Source organism: Ostrea edulis, chromosome 4 (assembly GCF_947568905.1).
Source record: "Ostrea edulis chromosome 4, xbOstEdul1.1, whole genome shotgun sequence".
Taxonomy (NCBI): domain Eukaryota; kingdom Metazoa; phylum Mollusca; class Bivalvia; order Ostreida; family Ostreidae; genus Ostrea; species Ostrea edulis.
The window spans coordinates 26,320,415-26,338,872 of NC_079167.1; the positions used below are offsets into that span (position 1 = coordinate 26,320,415).

At 38.4% G+C, this 18,458-nt stretch overlaps 2 protein-coding genes across 2 annotated transcripts in view; one reads left to right on the forward strand and one right to left on the reverse strand.

Moving 5' to 3' along the window:
• Positions 1 to 1,211: 1,211 nt before the first annotated feature.
• The window catches only part of LOC125671827 (ATPase family AAA domain-containing protein 5-like), a 29,393-nt gene continuing 12,146 nt past the window's right edge, over positions 1,212 to 18,458 (forward strand). Inside the window, exons 1-7 of the mRNA XM_048907764.2 lie at positions 1,212 to 1,484; positions 10,420 to 10,475; positions 10,697 to 10,867; positions 11,461 to 13,646; positions 13,749 to 13,824; positions 15,331 to 15,503; positions 17,493 to 17,641. Coding sequence (XP_048763721.2) covers positions 10,449 to 10,475; positions 10,697 to 10,867; positions 11,461 to 13,646; positions 13,749 to 13,824; positions 15,331 to 15,503; positions 17,493 to 17,641 — 2,782 coding nt within the window. The 5' untranslated portion in view covers positions 1,212 to 1,484; positions 10,420 to 10,448. The remainder of the gene's footprint in view (positions 1,485 to 10,419; positions 10,476 to 10,696; positions 10,868 to 11,460; positions 13,647 to 13,748; positions 13,825 to 15,330; positions 15,504 to 17,492; positions 17,642 to 18,458) is intronic.
• LOC125668923 (craniofacial development protein 2-like) lies at positions 8,530 to 9,507 on the reverse strand. Its single transcript, XM_048903360.2, has one exon. It carries the CDS (start codon positions 9,505 to 9,507, stop codon positions 8,530 to 8,532), a length of 978 nt encoding a protein of 325 aa, XP_048759317.2.

Genomic DNA, 18,458 nt, shown 5'->3' on the forward strand with positions numbered 1-18,458 from the left:
AAGGTGGATGCCAGTGTTCTTACGACTTGAATAGAACATACAGGATCCCTTCAGTATTCCTTTGAAGTTTGTAAGTGAGCAGGTGTCATGCAGATGCATGTTGCTTTAAAGGGACAGGTTCATGGTTTGAAAGAAAAGTTTTCTCATTTTTGATACATGTATTAAACATTAAAAATATAACTCATTTAATGTTGACAGCAAAAAGTGTTTCTGAATAACTTGTTGAGGATGCCTTCATTAAACTCACACATGATATATTTTAGTGACAGTATGACAACTATTAAAATAGTATTGTATTTATACTTCAAGGGGTGTGAACATGATTTGAACTGAAATTTTCAAATTTATTTTCCCATTTTTAATGTTTACATTATGCTAAACTAAGGTATTTCTAATAGTCAGCAAATTATTGAATATCAGTTGTCGAGTTACAAGCGAGATACCACACTTACAATTCTTTGTTATGTAAACAAGGATTTTACATTGTTTTTCTTTACATATATATAATTTATATAGATTTCTTAATGAAAAATATCATATTTAAAACAAAATGAGATATATGACAAACACTAGAAACTGTTTAATTATGTTTAAAATTAACTTGTAATTTGAAAAATCTGTTTTAGATGAAACTGTTGCCTATAACCTATAATAATAATTGTAAACAGAAACATGGCACAAGTCTTGTTTACACAACAGCTCTCTATCTCTCTCGTAACTCAACCACTGACATTCAATTATTTGCTGACCATTAGAAATGCCTTAGCATTAAAAATGGAAAAATAAAAAATTTCAGCTCAAATCGTGTCCATGCCCAACCTTTAATAACTTTATCATATTCCTGTAACTGAGAGTATAGTTGTCTATTCCAACTAGGACCTAATAATTTATTAATAAGCTTCCAAATGGATGAATCTAACCGCCACAAAAAATGCACCGGTGATTATGTGCATAAATGAAGATGAGCTAAGCATGCACATTATTATAATGATCATACATATTTTATTTTTGAGTATAGGTTTTAGATATTTTTGTATGTTTTCTAAGAGGTGTAGCCTAGTAAAAAGAAAAGGGGAAAAAAAGAAGATATACTGATCAATATAAATGGTAAGTCATGACTGTCAATAACAGTGTGTGACAAGATACATGGAAGTACATATATATGCCAAAATTTTCCTATCTTTGTCTTCCAAGTGACCTTGACCTTATGGTCGGTAGGGTTTTTGGGAGGTGGGGGTGCTAATAAGTTAAGTTGTTTGTGAATAACCTGTTGAGGATGGTCTCATAAAAAAACCTTTTTACACACCAACCTTGGTGAGAACATGACAGCTAGGCTGCGTAGGTATCATTTTCTGTTTTGTATGAACTTGTTTTTTTTTATTTTTCCGAAGAAGAATCATTCTATGTACGACTTATTGATAGTACGAAAGGTAAAGGTCACCTGCATTCATTTTCGATTCGCGCCAAGTTTAATGGCGAAATAGGTAAGTAAACAATGCATTTTCTTTCTTTCAAACAGATGTAGGCAATCATACTTCCAAAGTTTTTCTTTCGGGTTATATAGAGAGTTATTAATATAGGCAAGTGACTGCGTTAAGTATTCGATATATGCGGTACAGGATCAGGATTAAAAGCAAAGCAACTCTCCATGCTCCAGAAGGAAAAATCGCCATAAATAATGAGAAAGTCGCCTCAGAACTTTAGTGAATTTGCATTGGAATCGGGTTTAGCTGGAGCCTTAAATCATGTATGTAAAACTGTCTTAGTTTACCGACTTGCTAAATTTACTGACATCTTCCTGAAGAAATCTACCTACAAAAAAAAAAATGTTTATTTGCTGCGGTTCGGGTGCATAGAATTACCGCCAATTACCGAAATGACCAAAGAAATTAACAATAAAGGGACCTAAATTGCCTCAATATATGCTCATCTAGTCATTTCCACAGGCACCTGAAGTGTGGATAGCTTGAACAGGTTGGGAACACTTCCCCTATAGCGAGATATAGGGGAAGTGTTCCCAACCTGTTGAATAGATCTTGTATGTACATACCTCCCCCCCTTCTAGAATGATGTTATTTCCCCATTGATCACCATCATAAGTCGTTCTGAATGATCAGTTTCTACCTTCTGTAAGCTTTTGAGATAACCACTTGTGAGATACTAAAATATGTAAAATGTGTGCAACAAATCTAGGGCTGAAAGGATTCACCTGTGTCAAAATATTGATACTGTTCAATCGATTCAATGTTCGGTTCATTTCCTCGATTTTTGGTTCAATATGATCATTGCAAATGAGTTTAGTAAAATACATCAGGCTCGTCCTGTACTTATTATTTTTACCTGCATGGGGACAAAATAACGTTGAATAACTTTCAGACTGAAAAAATTCCTAAAAATCTTCTTTAAAATGCAATAATAGAAATAAGATTAAAAATTCTTTCATTTACCATTCAATACATGTATCATTGGTGCATGGTGAGGGTCATAGGGTACACTTGTGCTGCGTACTCACTGTCCAGAGATCTATTACCTATTTACAACATCGCATGGTTTGAAATCCTGAAGACTGTTAACGCCAATGCAAACTATATATTAAAAACTTTTAGAAATTTGATCTTAGAAAATTCTAGGTGAAAAAACCCAGCGGATTTGAAGTGTTTGACTAGACTACAGAAGGACACCGCCTGAAGTGGTGACACTAACACTTTCATGTGTTGAGTAGACATGGACAAGATCAACATGCTTGCTATTCAAATCAGACGTCTCTGAGACGCCCGAAGTGAGTTTGAAGTAGGCCATCTTCGACATCACTGACTGAGGTGACCTTGGCCTTAGTTATTTATTCGGTCCACGTTTACTTTTTCAATTCTTTTACATTCATTCTGTAAAGCCTTTCTATGCACCAGACAAAATTATCGTAAACTTCAAAGTATATCCAATAAACTGAGGAAATCCAGAAAAAAAATCTTTTCTTTAATCGCAAAAAATTGTGATCACTTGTGATTTTTCACTCGCAATTTAAATTTTTAACAGTATTTTCCCTTAATTTTGTCGCCTGATAAAAAGTCAGTATTTCACTTTAAAGTATTGAGTTTATTTTGCATCATTGCTTCATATATACAGTGGAACCCCGTTATTACGTTTTCCATTTTGTCACGATAAAATAACGTAATACCGGGGGCAACGTAATTAACGTTCCCAGTTAAATCCGTTAAAAATATCGTTTGGAAATTGTATATCGTCCGTTGGTACTCCGTGAAGGGGTGTGTGAATATATCTTTACTGTTTCTTTGTTTAAAAGACTATGATACTTTGTTTTATTTACATCTTATCTTTAATGTCCGTAATTCTTCATGTTCTTATCCCTTTTCTTTATTTCGGTGTAGGATACATAAGGATGTTTTGATAAACGTTGCTTTTTCTGCATTCGTTTGGATCGCCATTTTGTTCAACTTTAAAACAATGCGTTCATGTAAATTTCTCTCATTAACTCGTTCCGGTTCGTATTCAACATTCGTATTAAAAAATAACAAAACATCGTTTTTATTAAGTTCTCTAATTACACAATACACAACACAATAAAAAAAATCCCACCCAAAAAACAACAAAACTATAGACACAAAACGCACACGATACCCAACACTTGCACACTTCTCACCAACGATAAACATGCACGGAAAACAATTTAAACGCAATCCACTTAAAAAAAATATATAATGATGCACGAAGATTTCATTTATAACGCTAAATGATGGCACTAAAATCACGTGCGCATCAAGGGATTTTAAAATATTCACTGAGGTAAATGCCGTGCACAAATCGGCCGATAGATTGGTGTATGTATGGACGAGATTTACGAACACCCAATCTGCATGTCCAAACAACGAACAATTTTTTTAATTGAACACCTTTAGTCACCTATGTCCAAGCAGTTACCCAAGCGGTTGTAACATTGCTACGATAAATTTTGTCTTTCTTGTTTGGTACCAAAGCTGTCCGTGAATAGAGTTTTAATAGCGAAGGTAATCACACTATGCTGAACACGCAGGTGGTTGAGAAATTATTTCTTTGATTATCAAAATATGAAAAATGAAGTAAATTTCATAGAGTACAATTTCTAAATAAACATTATTTGATTGTTTATCACTGGCTTCTATACGGGGTATTCACCTGTATTGATGTCGCTAGATCTATCGAAGTGTGATCAGTCAAGCGTCTCTAATCCCCAAACAGACCAGGAAATTTACGTGGTGACTGCCTCAGGCAGTCAAGGTGTGAATGGCTTATTATTTTGAGAATCACTATTGAATAATTAGGGGTTTATTACGTTTTTGTCGGAATATTTACAACGTAATACCGCGTCCCGGCATTTTAGGACAACGTAATAACGAGGTCTATTTTATATAGGTTTGTTAAGAAATGGTTTTGTGCTTTGAAATTCCAACGTAATATGCGGACTAACGTAATAAAGGGGGAACGTAATAACGGGGTTCCACTGTACCAACATCGAGACCCAGTGGCAGCACATCAAAAAAGTGTGGCGAGACACATGTGAAGAAGTTCTCGGCAGAAGAAAGGTTCAGCACAAAGAGTGGATATCTGTTGATACCAAGAGAAAACTGGAGGCGAGGAAGGAAAAGAAAGCGGCACTGAACACAAGCCGGACAAGAGCAGCAAAGGCAAAAGCTCAAGAGGACTACACAGCCACAGATAAAGAAGTCAAGAAAAGGATCAGGAAAGATAAACGGGATCATATAGACAATCTGGCCAAACAAGCTGAAGAAGCAGCAGGACAGGGAAACTTGAGAGAACTGTATATGGTCACAAAGAAGCTCTCCAACAAGTTCCAGCAGACAGACAAGCCAGTGAAGGACAAGAACGGGAACCCTCTCACAACAACAGAAGAACAATTGAAGAGATGGGTAGAACACTTTGGAGAGCTATTAAATAGACCAACACCAGATATGCCTCCAGACATACAACCAGCCAATGCAGACCTCCCTATCGACTGCGACAAGCCAACAAAGACAGAGATCAGGAGAGCAATTACCACACTTAAGAATGGAAAAGCAGCAGGGCCTGACGAGATACCAGCAGAAGCCATCAAAGCTGATACAGAGACAGCTGTTAACATCTTGCACAACCTCTTTAAGAAGATCTGGGAGGAAGAGAACGTCCCAGAGGAATGGAAAGAAGGCATCCTCATTAAGCTACCAAAGGGTGATCTGAGGGACTGCAGTAACTACCGGGGAATTATGCTCCTGTCAGTGCCTGGCAAGGTCCTCAACAGGATCCTTCTCGAGAGGATGAAAGAGGCAGTGGACCCAAAGCTCCGTGACCAACAGGCTGGTTTTAGACGCAACAGATCATGTGCTGACCAGATAGCCAGTCTGCGCATCATCATCGAACAATCACTGGAGTGGAAGTCACCCCTCTATATCAACTTCATCGACTACGAGAAAGCGTTCGACAGCGTGGACCGTGAGACACTGTGGAAGATACTGAGACACTATGGAGTACCCGAGAAGCTCGTCTCCCTGATCCGTAACACCTACCAAGGCATGACATGCAGGGTTACCCATGCTGGCCAGATGTCAGAGAGTTTTGAGGTCAAGACAGGAGTTCGACAAGGATGTTTGCTGTCACCATTCCTCTTCCTCTTGGTTATTGACTGGATCATGAGGATTACCACATCAGGCAGGAATAATGGTATACAGTGGACACTCCTGACTCAACTCGACGATCTCGACTTTGCCGATGACCTGGCTCTCCTTTCACACAAACACAGTCAGATGCAGGACAAAACAACTCACCTTGTAACAACATCAGCAGGAACGGGACTCAAGATCAATTTGAAGAAAACAGAATTGATGAAGATCAACACCACTGTCCAATTACCAGTCACAGTTGGTGGTGAGCCCATCAAAGAAGTTGAGTCTTTCATCTACCTGGGGAGTGTGATGGACAGACAGGGTGGCACAGACCGCGACATCAAGTCAAGAATCGGCAAGGCACGAGCAGCGTTTACCATGCTAAAGAACATATGGGCCTCAAAGAACATACGCATTACTACCAAACTGCGGATCCTCAACTCCAATGTTCAGTCCGTCTTGCTGTATGGAGCAGAGACATGGAGAATGACCAAAACAACCCTGCAGAAGATCCAGACATTTTACAACACCTGTCTCAGGCGCATCTTCAACATCCGATGGCCTGAAAAGATCACAAATGAAGAACTATGGAAGAGAGCAGGGCAGGAACCCATAGACATACAAATCAGACGTAGGAAGTGGGGCTGGATTGGACACACCCTAAGGAAGCCACCTTCCAGCACCACACGCCAGGCCCTGACCTGGAACCCACAGGGTAAGAGAAAGAGGGGATGTCCAAGAAACACCTGGAGGCGTGACTCAGAAGTAGAACTAAAAGCGCAGGACATGACCTGGCATGACGCCACAAAAGCAGCCCAGAATCGTGTTCGTTGGAGGACTGTCGTAGATGGCCTATGTTCCTCACGGAACGACAGGCCTAAGTAAGTAAGTAATAACAAGAGATGTTTGTAAAACACATATGCCCCCGATGGTGCAAAATTGAAAAGGGTTATACACACACATCATTTAATTGATAGTAGTATCATCAATTCAAAATATTGAGCAGACAATATCTTCCTATGTCATGAGTGAATTGACCATGTGACCTAAAAATCAATAGGGGTCATCTACTCCTTATGCTATACCAGTGTACCAAGTTTGGTGTCAATCAAGCAAAAAATTCTTAAAATATAGGAGACAATATATAACTATGTCCAGTTCAACTATTGACTTTTGACCTCAAAATATGGGTCATCTTCTCCTGAAGATGTACCAGTGTACTAAGTTTGATGTCTGTCAAGCAAAAGGGTTATGAAGACATTGAGTGGACAGTATATCATATGTCCAGTTTGACCCTTGACCTTAGACCATGTGACCTCAAAATCAATAGGAGTCATCTTCTCCTGAATATACATTAGTGTACTAAGTTTGATGTATGTCAAGCAAAGGATTTTCAAGATATTGAGTGGACAGTATATTCCAATGTCCAGGTTAACCCTTGACCTTTAAACATGTGACCTCAAAATCAACAGGGGTCATTTTCTCCTGAAGACGCAGGGCCTGAAGCTAACTTTTTATGTCACCAGTCCAGCCGGACTGATGGAGTATAATTTCAACCAGTCCGCAGAAAAATTTACCAGTCCAACAGAATTTTCCAGAAATAATTAAACATATTTTGTTAATGTTATTAAAATGAAATTTAACTCAATATGCCTCACACAATATTGTAACACTTGAATTTGGGATTTATATTTAAGAATAAGATTCGTCTGATATGATCTACAGATCGAAGCATGCCAAATGTGTGTATAAAATTTCATAAGTATATTTTCCAAAATGATGCTTTAAAAAATTAACCAGTCCCATCGGACTGACTAAAACAAATGTCAGTCAGTCCGCCAGACTTTTAACCAGTCACAGACTGACGGGCATATGTTAATTTCGAGCCCTGAGACGTATCAATGTACCAAGTTTGATGTCTGTCAAGAAAAGGGTTCTCAAGATACTGAGCGGACATTATATTACTATGACCATTTTGACCCTTGACCTTTGACCATGTGACCTCAAAATCAATAGGGGTCATCTCTCCTGAAGATGTACCAGTGTACCAAGTTTGATGTCTGTCAAGCAAAGGGTTCTCAAGATATTGAGCAGACAGTATATTCCAATGTTCAGTTTGACCCTTGACCTTTGACCATGTGACCTCAAAACCAATAGGGGTCATCTTCTGAAGATGTACTGGTGTACCAAGTTTGATGTCTGTCAAGCAAAGGGTTCTCTAGACACTGAATGGTCAGTATATTCCTATGCCCAGTTTGACCCTTGACCATATGAACTCAAAATCAATAGGGGTCATCAACTCCTTAGGATGTACCAGTGTGCCAAGTTTGATGTCTTTCACGCAAAGGGTTCTCAAGATATTGGGCAGACATTATATTCCTATGTCCAGAGTAGATTGACCCTTGACCTTTGACCTGAAAAACAATAGGGGTCCTCTTCCACTTATAACCAACCCACATATGAAATATCATTATCATCAAGTGAATGGTTCTCAAGATTCTTTGAAGGGGGGGGCATAAATATTGTCCGATTAAGCCTTACAGGGATAAAATTTGTACATAAACATTTGACAATATTTGAAAATTATCTAATAAAAATTAAAACTATTTTCCATTTCTTGACTGCCAATATCATTATGGATAATAGTGAACTGCTATAGTCAGATCACTCTCTGAGCATGAAGCTACTTTTACCTAAGTCCATGTATCTTGGTTAGCTATATTTACCAGCTATACATCAGAAGAGATCATGAAGTTAGACTAGAAAGTTAGTTTGCGGTAACTTGCAGTGATTCAGACTAGAATGCAAGTTGATAGGACAAAGGGCCCGAATAATTAACAAATTATAATAGGCCATTTTGGCCTATCTCCATGAAATCTTAACTACATGTATCATTGTTTTCTAGCTGGTCTTGTAGCGGCTGGAATCTGTTGGACAGGCTGAGGTGGAATGCTGTCCTCACTTCCTTTGTTTTGAGGACACTCACGTACTTTGTCCTCATGTTTGTCATGTTGTTAAACTTTTTGAGGCGTAGTCTTACTGCCGTCATCAGCAGATGGTGGTCTGATGAAACGTCTGCTCCTCTCATCACCCTGACATCTTTCCATGCTCTTCGAAATTTCTTGCTGATGCAAATATGGTCGATCTGATTTTCTGTAAAATGATCAGGGGATCTCCATGTGGCCTTGTGAATCCGTTTATGAGGGAAAATGCTTCCTCCTATTACAAGCTGGTTAAGGGAGCATAGGTCTGCAAATCTCTCGCCATTCTCGTTCATGTAGCCAAGTCCATGTGTGCCCATGACTTCATTGTAGCCAGTGTTATCAGCTCCAATCTTTGCATTGAAGTCGCCCATAAGTATTGTCATATCTTTCTTCCCTGCTTTATCCAAGACTGCCTGTAGTTGCTGGTAAAAGGCGTCTTTCTTTTCGTCATCAGTGTCGTTGGTGGGGGCATAACACTGGATGATGTTCAATTTGATCTTGCTTTTCTTGGTGCTGAACTTAGCTGTTATTATCCGTGAGTTGACAGGTTCCCATCCGATAAGAGCGCGTTGTGCCTCCGGGGATAGCATCAGGCCTACACCTTTGGTGTGGGGGGCTCTCTCCGTGGTGTGTCCTGAATACAACAATGTTTCTCTGGTGGTCAGCCTCAACTGTCCTGTCTGTAGCCACCTCGTCTCACTCAGTCCTAGGAGACAAGTGTTGTAGTGCTTCATCTCCTTTGCAACTTGTGCTGTTCTTCCTGCTTCATACATTGTTCTGATGTTCCAAGTAGCGAGTCTGATGGTTTTCCTGGGTGTCAGAAAGGGAGTCAGCCCTGCAGCTTCCTTTCGGCTTTCATTGCACAGCATCATAGTTCCTCTTGAAGTAGGCCCAATCTGGCCCAGGTTATGTTGATTTTGGTTTGTCGTTGATGCTTCTGTAACTTGACTTTTTTATAGGTAGGGTTGTTGGCCCTGCGCAAACCTCTAATAACCTCGAGGAAAGGTGGTTTAATTTTGGAATTTCCTTCCTAGACTGCTTTCCATCCCTGGATATTGAGCACAGTCCGCCCATTGGTTTTTATATCAGTGATTTCCTTCATCTAGCCTTTCCCATAAGTGGGTATGGCCGCAAGGCAGCAGAGGTTTGGAATCAGAGTTTTCCTTCTCTTAGATGAGCTGTCCTCCCAGACTGATGAGCCCCATCTACCCAAAGCACTGGTTTTCAGGCGCCAGGTAACCCGCCTTCACCCCTTCTCCTATCAGTAGTAGCAGTTCCGCCGGGCTTGATGCAAACCACACGAGCAGGCTAGGAGCTGGACTTGGTTGTCAGAGGCTATTAGAGGCGCACGCCATGAGGAGCATTTTATAGACAATGGGAGCTTATCCCCATCACCACCCCTCGGCTATGACAACTTTTGGAACTTCTCTTGTTATTGGTTAGGTTTATTAGTCTGTTATGGACGTCACATGGACAAAGGATATGGGGTTAGGTAGAGCAGAGCCCAGCTAGATTTTTCTATTTTTCATAGCAGGCCAGATACAGAACTATCACTTGTTATCATCTAATTCTTGATAATTCTGTTTTAAAGAATTACAAATCCAGTTCCAAGAATGAAACATCTGTCATCATTTTTACATATAAGTGTGATGTCACTTGCGTATGTCATCAGGAACTTTTAACAAAATAAAGATGTCACGAATTCATTTGAGATTATTTTAGTTCAAGTTAAGGACAGGTTAGATAAAACAGATTGTGGATTTTTTAAATATCATACATTGCAGGGTCAGGCTCATGAACATCTCTCACTGCCATGACAGATTGTGAAGTAGCCAGAGAAGTAAGTCTGGGAGATGTTTATCACTATGGATACTCAAGTCCTGAAACAAAAAACAAACCAAAAAATTAGAGGATTCAGATATTTAAACTCTTATGCTTCAGATGGCAATATGATTTGATCTATTCATACTTGTGTATGTTAAATGCATTTCAGTGCATACAAATGTTTTTAATTGTTAATTAGTATGAAAGGCCAGAATTCACTTTGCCCTTCACATTTAGGTCCTGAAGATGTCGGATGAAGCCAACACTCCTCAGAGGTCTATTCTTGACTTCTTCAAAACTCCACAGAAAGATATGATGACAGCAAAACCCAAAGGTCTTCTTGGATTCTTCTGTAAAAAGGAGAATAATGGTGCGAAGAATGCTGTGGAAATAAACTGTATTGGAAAGGTAATCCCAAAATGTTGGTATTATAATTATGTATTTATTTTTTTAGTCCCCTACCAATTAAGTCGAAGGGGATTTTGGTTTGCACTCTGAACGTCTGTCTGTCCATCAGTCCAGCAAATCAGTTTTCCACACTTTCTTAACTCACCTGAAGCAAAGGCTCAAGTGAGCTTTTCTGGTCAAACTTTCTATTGGCGTCGTTGGTGTAAACTTCTCACATTTTCATCTTCTCCAGAACCACCGGGCCAATTTTAACCAAACTAGGTAAAAAGCAGTTGGTTAATATGAAAGGCCATACTTGTCTTTAAGGGCATATGATATTTAATGAAATTGTAGTAAAGTGTAATAATTAAGTTTGATAATTAATGAATTTTTAGTCTTTACCTTTGAACATTTTTTCTGAACCAAGCTGCTTGTATAATGATAGTTTTGCTCAAGCTTGTTTATTGCTAGGATCTGCTCGGGTGAGCATTGTGGCCCCTGAGCCTCTTGTTTCTCTGTTCTTGCCGATATGTATTTAATATTTGGTACATTGCTTTGCCATAACAAGTTACAGACCTTATTGTACATATTAAACACATGTCTTGATCTTGTAGGAAACCCCTGCTGCAAAACAAAACATGTTGAAGAAAGAAAATGGGGGAAAAGGAGAGAAAAACAAACTTCAAAAGAAAAGAAAGAGATCAACCTCAAAGGATCAAGGCAGTTCTGACGATGAGTACAGGAAAAATGACAAAACTTCAGGGAGGAAAAATAAATTAAAGAGGAAGAAGGAAGAACTGGAGAAAGCAGAAGCCCTTGGGAAGACAAATAGTGAAACTAGGACAGACACTGCTGGATCTCTAGGAAACTTGATGGAGAGAACAGAGAGACAAAGCGAGACAGCAGCTGAGGGTAACAATGGGGATATCATTGATGTAGACACAGAGCCGAAAAATGAAGGAAGAACTGTTCAGATGGAAACCATGGAAGGAATGGGCAATGATTCAGAGAAGGAGTCCAGAGGAATGGATGAAGAGGTGGAAGGAATGGCAGATGAAAATGATGCTGGTGTAGAGGTTAGAAAAGATGGCTGCAGCCAAGAGAGGGAAGAGGAACAAGGAGCAACAGTGACTCTAGAGGGAAAAAAACAAATAGACATTGAAAAGTGTAGAACTAAAGACAAGAGTAAGGAAAAGAGTTGTAGGAGGAGTAAACTAAGAAAGAAAGTGAAGGAATCAGGTTCACAAGAAACTGTGAACAAATCATTGAACTTGTCAGATGTTTGTGCTAACATGGTTGATGGTTCAGTCATAAGTGATGGGGAAGTGAATACTAGTCAAGTGAAGGTTGATTCTGGAGACACTGAGGAAGAAATTGTAAAGGAAAATAATGAGAATGAAACCAGCAAACAAGGCTTTGTAGATGTTAGCAATAATGTGTACCTTGATAAGGAAGTTCATACAGAAAATGCTGTGAGAAAAGTTACCAATGACAAGTTGGAAAATTCTGGGGAAGTGGAGGAAGAAAGTTATGAACATTTCTTATTGATGCATAACTGTGGGAGTAAGACTATGGACATGGTAGGAAAGGAAGATGTGTGTGAGCAGATGGAGGAGAATCTTGCTGCCAAGGACAAGATGCAAAAGGGAACTAGTAAGGAAACCAGAGAGAACCAGCAAACAAGTGGGAGTATACACAGTAACAAAGCAGTGAAAAAGAAAAGCGGTCGTCAACCCAAGAAAGCAGAAGGCTTACATTCCACATCCAACAGTATTAGTCATTCAGTTGAAATTGCTGTAAGTGATGAGGGTAAAGATGGTGATGAAAAGGGTAGTGTGAAGGAGGTTAGTTATGCAGACTATTTAATCACCATTGGTGAAGACAAATCAGAGGGCAATATGAAGGCAAAGAGAAGCATTAATGATCTGTTGGGTAAAGGTGTTGAAAGTATGGACTCTCAAGCTCGAGATGTAGGACTCGGCAAATCTTGTGAAGATGATGGAGCAGACATTCCGATGCCGAAACAGTACCCATCCATTACAAACTTCTTCACCAAAGTCAACAGAAATGAAATATCTCAAGATACTAAGGCCAAGACAAAATCCGATCACATGACCATCAAAGCTGTAGTTCATGAGCAAAACTGCCAGAATGCAAAGGGAAAGGAAGGAAAAAGTGATAAAAAGAATGGGGTTAAAAAATTACAACTATCAAAACATAAGAGTGAAGATACCATTCAGGTGCTTAGTTCAGAGATTATTGTAATAGAGGATAAAGATATGGATGTCAATTGCCACAGGAGCGAGAAGTGTGTGAGTCAGGATTTAACAGAAGAAACAGAATTAGAAGCAGATGATGTCATAGATATAGCAGAAGATGAAAAGGTCAAGAAAAACTTGTTTTTACACAGTGTTACTGCACCGGAAAAGTCTGTCAAACAGAAAATGTCACAAGCAACAATCAAATTTACAAACAAAGGTCTGCAAATGAAGAAAACAGAAAGGGATCGTGTAGAAAAACCACTGGAAGAGACATGTGAAAGTACAACAGAGCCAAATAAGAGAAAAAGAGGTCGGCGAAAGGGGGTTTGTAAAACAGGAAATGTCAGTACAGCACAACTCAACACAACTCAGTCGAATCCAGATTCTAGCCGAACTTTTGATGATGAGTCGATGGAAGAAGACTTTAAAGGTTCCTGTGAAAGTCTAGCAGAGAGGAGAAAGTCACTCAGATTAAAATATAAAGTCAAACTTGTACAAAACACAGAGGATGGGTCTCCCATCAGGATGAAATTCATGAGGTATGGTAGAGGTGTTTAATTACGATGTGTATATGCGCGGTGGACCTAAATATGCTCAACTGAGAATCGTTTTCATTAAATTTGTATTTTATGCATGTGTAGGTGTTCAAAGAGTAGTAGTGGAAGTAGCCAGAATGAATTATTCACTCCAAAGTCTAAAGAAAAGGCCAGAGCAAGGGTATTTATTTTGACTTTACACCTATATTACATGTACATGTATATACAGAGGATATTCAAAACTCTGTACTTGGATCATTCTCCAGATACCCATGCTTTGTTCCTCTCTATCACATGGGTATCTGACAATGTAGTTGGATATGGAATTTAATTCATGATTGGAATAGGAGTGCAAAGCATGAGTGAAATGATGAAAAAAGAAATCCTGCATCATGAGTGAAATGAATTCCAGTTCTAACTTGAGAAATACTGACTTCTATTCTTTTTTTTATATGCCCGTCTTTAGACGGGACATATTATGGTACAGCGATGTCTGTACGTCCGTCCGTTCGGGGTTTTATGTTTCTAATTTCATTTCTTTGTCACATATCAAGCTGAAACTTGCAATGCAGCTTCTTTATGGATCACTCTAGTTCATGTTGCAATTTTGATCCATTTCAATCTCTAGTAGGAGTTTTGTCCCTTAATTATACCCCCCCCCCCCCCCCCCCCCGCAACAAGTTGGGGGGGGGGGGGTATACTGGAATCGAGTTGTCCGTCCGTCTGTAGACGCAATGGTTTCCGGGCTCTAAAGCATTATCCTTTCCACCTACCGTCACCATATCATTTATATGGACTACCCATGGGATGAAGATGTTCCCTATCGATTTTGGGGTCAAAAGGTCAAGTGCACTGGACATCGAAGTAGCAATATGGTTTCCGGGCTCTAAAGCGTTATCCTTTCCAACTACAGTCACCATATCATACATATGGACTACCCATGGGATGAAGATGTTCCCTATCGATTTTGGGGTCCAAAGGTCAAGCACACTGGACATCGAAGTAGCAATATGGTTTCTGGGCTCTAAAGCGTTATCCTTTCCACCTACAGTCACCATATCATACATATGGACTACCCATGAGATGAAGATGTTCCCTATCGATTTTGGGGTTAAAGGGTCAAAGGTCACGCGCACTGGACATTGAAGTAGCAATATGGTTCGGTTTGTCATGCCATTTGTTTTTTACACTCAGAAAAGAGGTAGTTTATACCTACTACCAACATCCTTTGGGAGATTGGGGTAAGCGGGGGGTATTCTTAGTGAGCATTGCTCACAGTACCTCTTGTTTGAACATTGTTTTATGGAGGGAACGTAATTTGTCCGGTTAACTCCTCCCATAATTTTCAAGTGAGGACCATCTTGTTTTACAGAATGTTTGTATGGGTATTGAAGATGTGCATGTAGCAAGGATTTTGATTTTCTTCAGTTTTTGAGAAAATTACAGGTTTTTGAACTTAATAGTCTGTTTTGAAGAAATATTACATAGTACACGATTTGTCCAGTGTATATATATTTATATATTAGCACAGTGTGAAAAAAATAACATTTATATAGGATTACTGTAAAAGATAATAGTATTCTAGAGAAAGGGGGGGGGGGGGGGTTGCTTGTTGGCAATCCCTAGGGAAATATATTTCAGGACACTGTTTTTCCATTTTTATCTACTGTGAGGTTTTTTTACATAGTCAGTTTTGAGAAAGCAAAGTAAAGCTCAGAAGTTACTAGAGAAAGCCAAGAAAGTAAAGGGAGGCAAGAAAGAGGCTCGGGCTAATTCCAAAATTAAAATAACCAAGGAGACAAGAAAGATGAAGGAACGAGGAATTGACAAAGAACTAGGAGGAAGAAGGAGAAGCTCAAGGTACCTAAGATAATTACCAGGGTTCACTCTTGGTATATTGAAAGACTTAAAGGGACTGATTCACGATTTCCCCCCCAAATTTTCTTTTTCATTGTTTATGATCAAAATCTACTGTCTAATGTGTTTAAAAGAGTTCACATAAAAATTAAAGTTATACATTATCACAGAAGCTCATTGTAGAGAGTTTATTATTTGTTTTGTAAACAAAGATTGCGGTATATTATTGTTCACGAAATTTTCAAAAGTAATGGATATCGATCTAAGTGTATTATATCTTTCACATTTCCAGCATTTTTGGTGTAAATGTGTCCATCTAAAGTTAAAATTTGTGACTATGTAAAATCAAGATGTTTATACTAAAAAATCAATATTTCACTTGTTTGTTTGTATACATAAAAAGACTTGAGTCTTTGTTTACATAACACAGATTTTAGGCTAAAATATTGCTTTTATTCTTGCATTCAGAAGGTCAAATTTTTGGCTGTCAATATTAAATGAGTTATATTTTTAATGTTTACCATCAAAATTGAAAAATATTTTTATCAAAAATCATGAACCAGTCCCTTTAATATGAAATTATAGCTGTGAATGACCAAATATTTATGATTCCAATTACCAGCATGCTGAAAATAGCCTCCCATGGGGATCCGGGTTAGAATAGGTCCTCAGTACCCCTTTCTTATCGTAAGAGGCTACTAAATGGGGCGGTCTTTCAAATGATACCACAAAAATTAAGGCCCTGTTTCACAGCAGATGTGGCACAATAAAGATCCCTCCCTGCTCAAAGGCATAAGCACAGAGCATAGGCCTAAATTTTGCAGCACTTCACCGACAATGATGACGTCTCCATATGAGTGAAAAATTCTCTCTCTCACTCTCTCTAGAGAGTTCACATATGGGATCAAAGTTTTTACATGCAAGTATATAGAGAAAATCTTTTAAAATCATCTCAAGAACAACTGTGCCAGAAATGAAAGCTTCCTGATATAGAGTAGATCCAAGTTTGTGCAAATCATGGTCATTTGGGGGGGGGGGGGGGGGGGGGTCAAAGTGTTATATGGTGATATATAGGAAAAATGTTTCTTAAACTATTTAAGGTGGGGCTTTCATAGTTTGTATATACATTCCTTATGGAAAGACCTTTCATGTGATCCAAAGGTGTGTGATCTTGTGACCTTGTCCTGGAAGTTTGACTTAACTTTTCATAAAAATCTCACCTGTTTTTAAAATATGTCCGGAACTTTTTAAGTTATATTTTTCATATCTTTTACATATATTTCTTATTGCAAGACCTTTCACATTATGATCTTGTGACCTTGAACTCGGAATTTGACCGACTTATAAGAAAACATAATCCATAAAATGTGTCTGGAACTATTCTAGTAGGGCTTACATATTTTGTATATAAATCCTTTATGGCAAGATGTGGTATTTGATATTTTAACCTTTCATGGGAAAATGGGATTGATAAAAAAAAAATCATTTAAAATTCACAACAGCTGAACAGCAGCAGGGCCAAGGTGACTCAAGTGAGCGATGTGACCCATGGACCTCTTGTCTAAATAATGGTTTGGGGTTCTGACTTTCAAAACTGTGAATCTCTCTGAGAGACCTGGAGAGATAACAAACCTGTAGTTGTTGATCTTTAGTAATCTGAATGTGGGTAATTTGTTTGCTAAAAGTAGGTGTTATTGAATCAAAATAATAATGTATTTGATAACCTACATGTAATTTTTATGGGGAATACACTTGTTATAAAAAAAAAAATGGGGAGTATTGCACTCCAGGGCAAGAAGGCATTGTATCTAAAATCCAAAATGAAAATCAAAACTGAGGTTAAGTTGTATGTAATTTTCTTGCAGGAAAAAAAACCCCCTGATTGCATGCAAGTTGAAATTCTGGTGCACTAGAAAAATGAAATTTTTCTGCATACAAGAAATGAATACACATAACTGTAAAAATTCAACAAAGTAACACTTTCTTTCCCAGATTGTCGGACAGACAGAAGAGCCTGAAGGAGATAGAAATTGTGGATTTGGATGATGAGGATGACGACACAAGGGATTCTTGTTACACACCAACCAAACCCAGCAAGAAATTAAGGGCTCAGAAACAAACAGCAGCTAAGAAATCAACAGGTAGATGCTCAGTGCAACTTATACATGTATTAGGTCAAATACAATTGAAATTACGGTTCTCAGGCCTGCCCGCATCTGTTTTGATGTTGCCACATTGCTGATTTTATTGATTTTTCAATAAAATAAAAAGTTGGTAATGTGCTTACATATCTAGGAAAAGAAATCCGCATTAATTCTGAATTTTGCATTTGGAATTCTCTTTCATCTTTGTAACTTCCGAATCACAGCCTCTTGGGTTCATGAGTAAAGGTTATATACAGCTTCTTACACCAATTCATAAGGTTCCATAATAGCTTAAAGTGACTGAAATTTGTGAAGCCGTCCGCACAAGTATTGCAACAACTTAGACCGGTGACACGAATTACCCATTATTCCAAATAGTCAAGCACTAATGTCAATGCGATTTGGATACAACTAGACATCAAAAGCTGTGTATCTCTATAAGACTTGTTATTAGCATAATTTGCATAATAATGGACATTTTTCTGAATTCATTTCTGCATATCTTGGGAAGTATACAGAATTTTGGAATGAACTTTGATAGTGATGTAGATTGTTTTTGTGTAGATATTCTAGAGTGCAGAGTAGAAGTTTATATCATTTGGTTTATTGTTTTTCTCATTGGCAAACTTGGGTACCCTATATATTTAGAGCTCTGCAGTCTCTACATGTAGTTCAGATGATGACCAGACCTCTAATTTTGTTGTTGATGAACAAGATAAAGGAAAGTCTTCTGTGTTTATGATTCAGTTATAGAACTTTTACGGGGTTTTTTTTCCAACAAATTCGGGATTTTAAAAAATGCCTCCCTCATCTA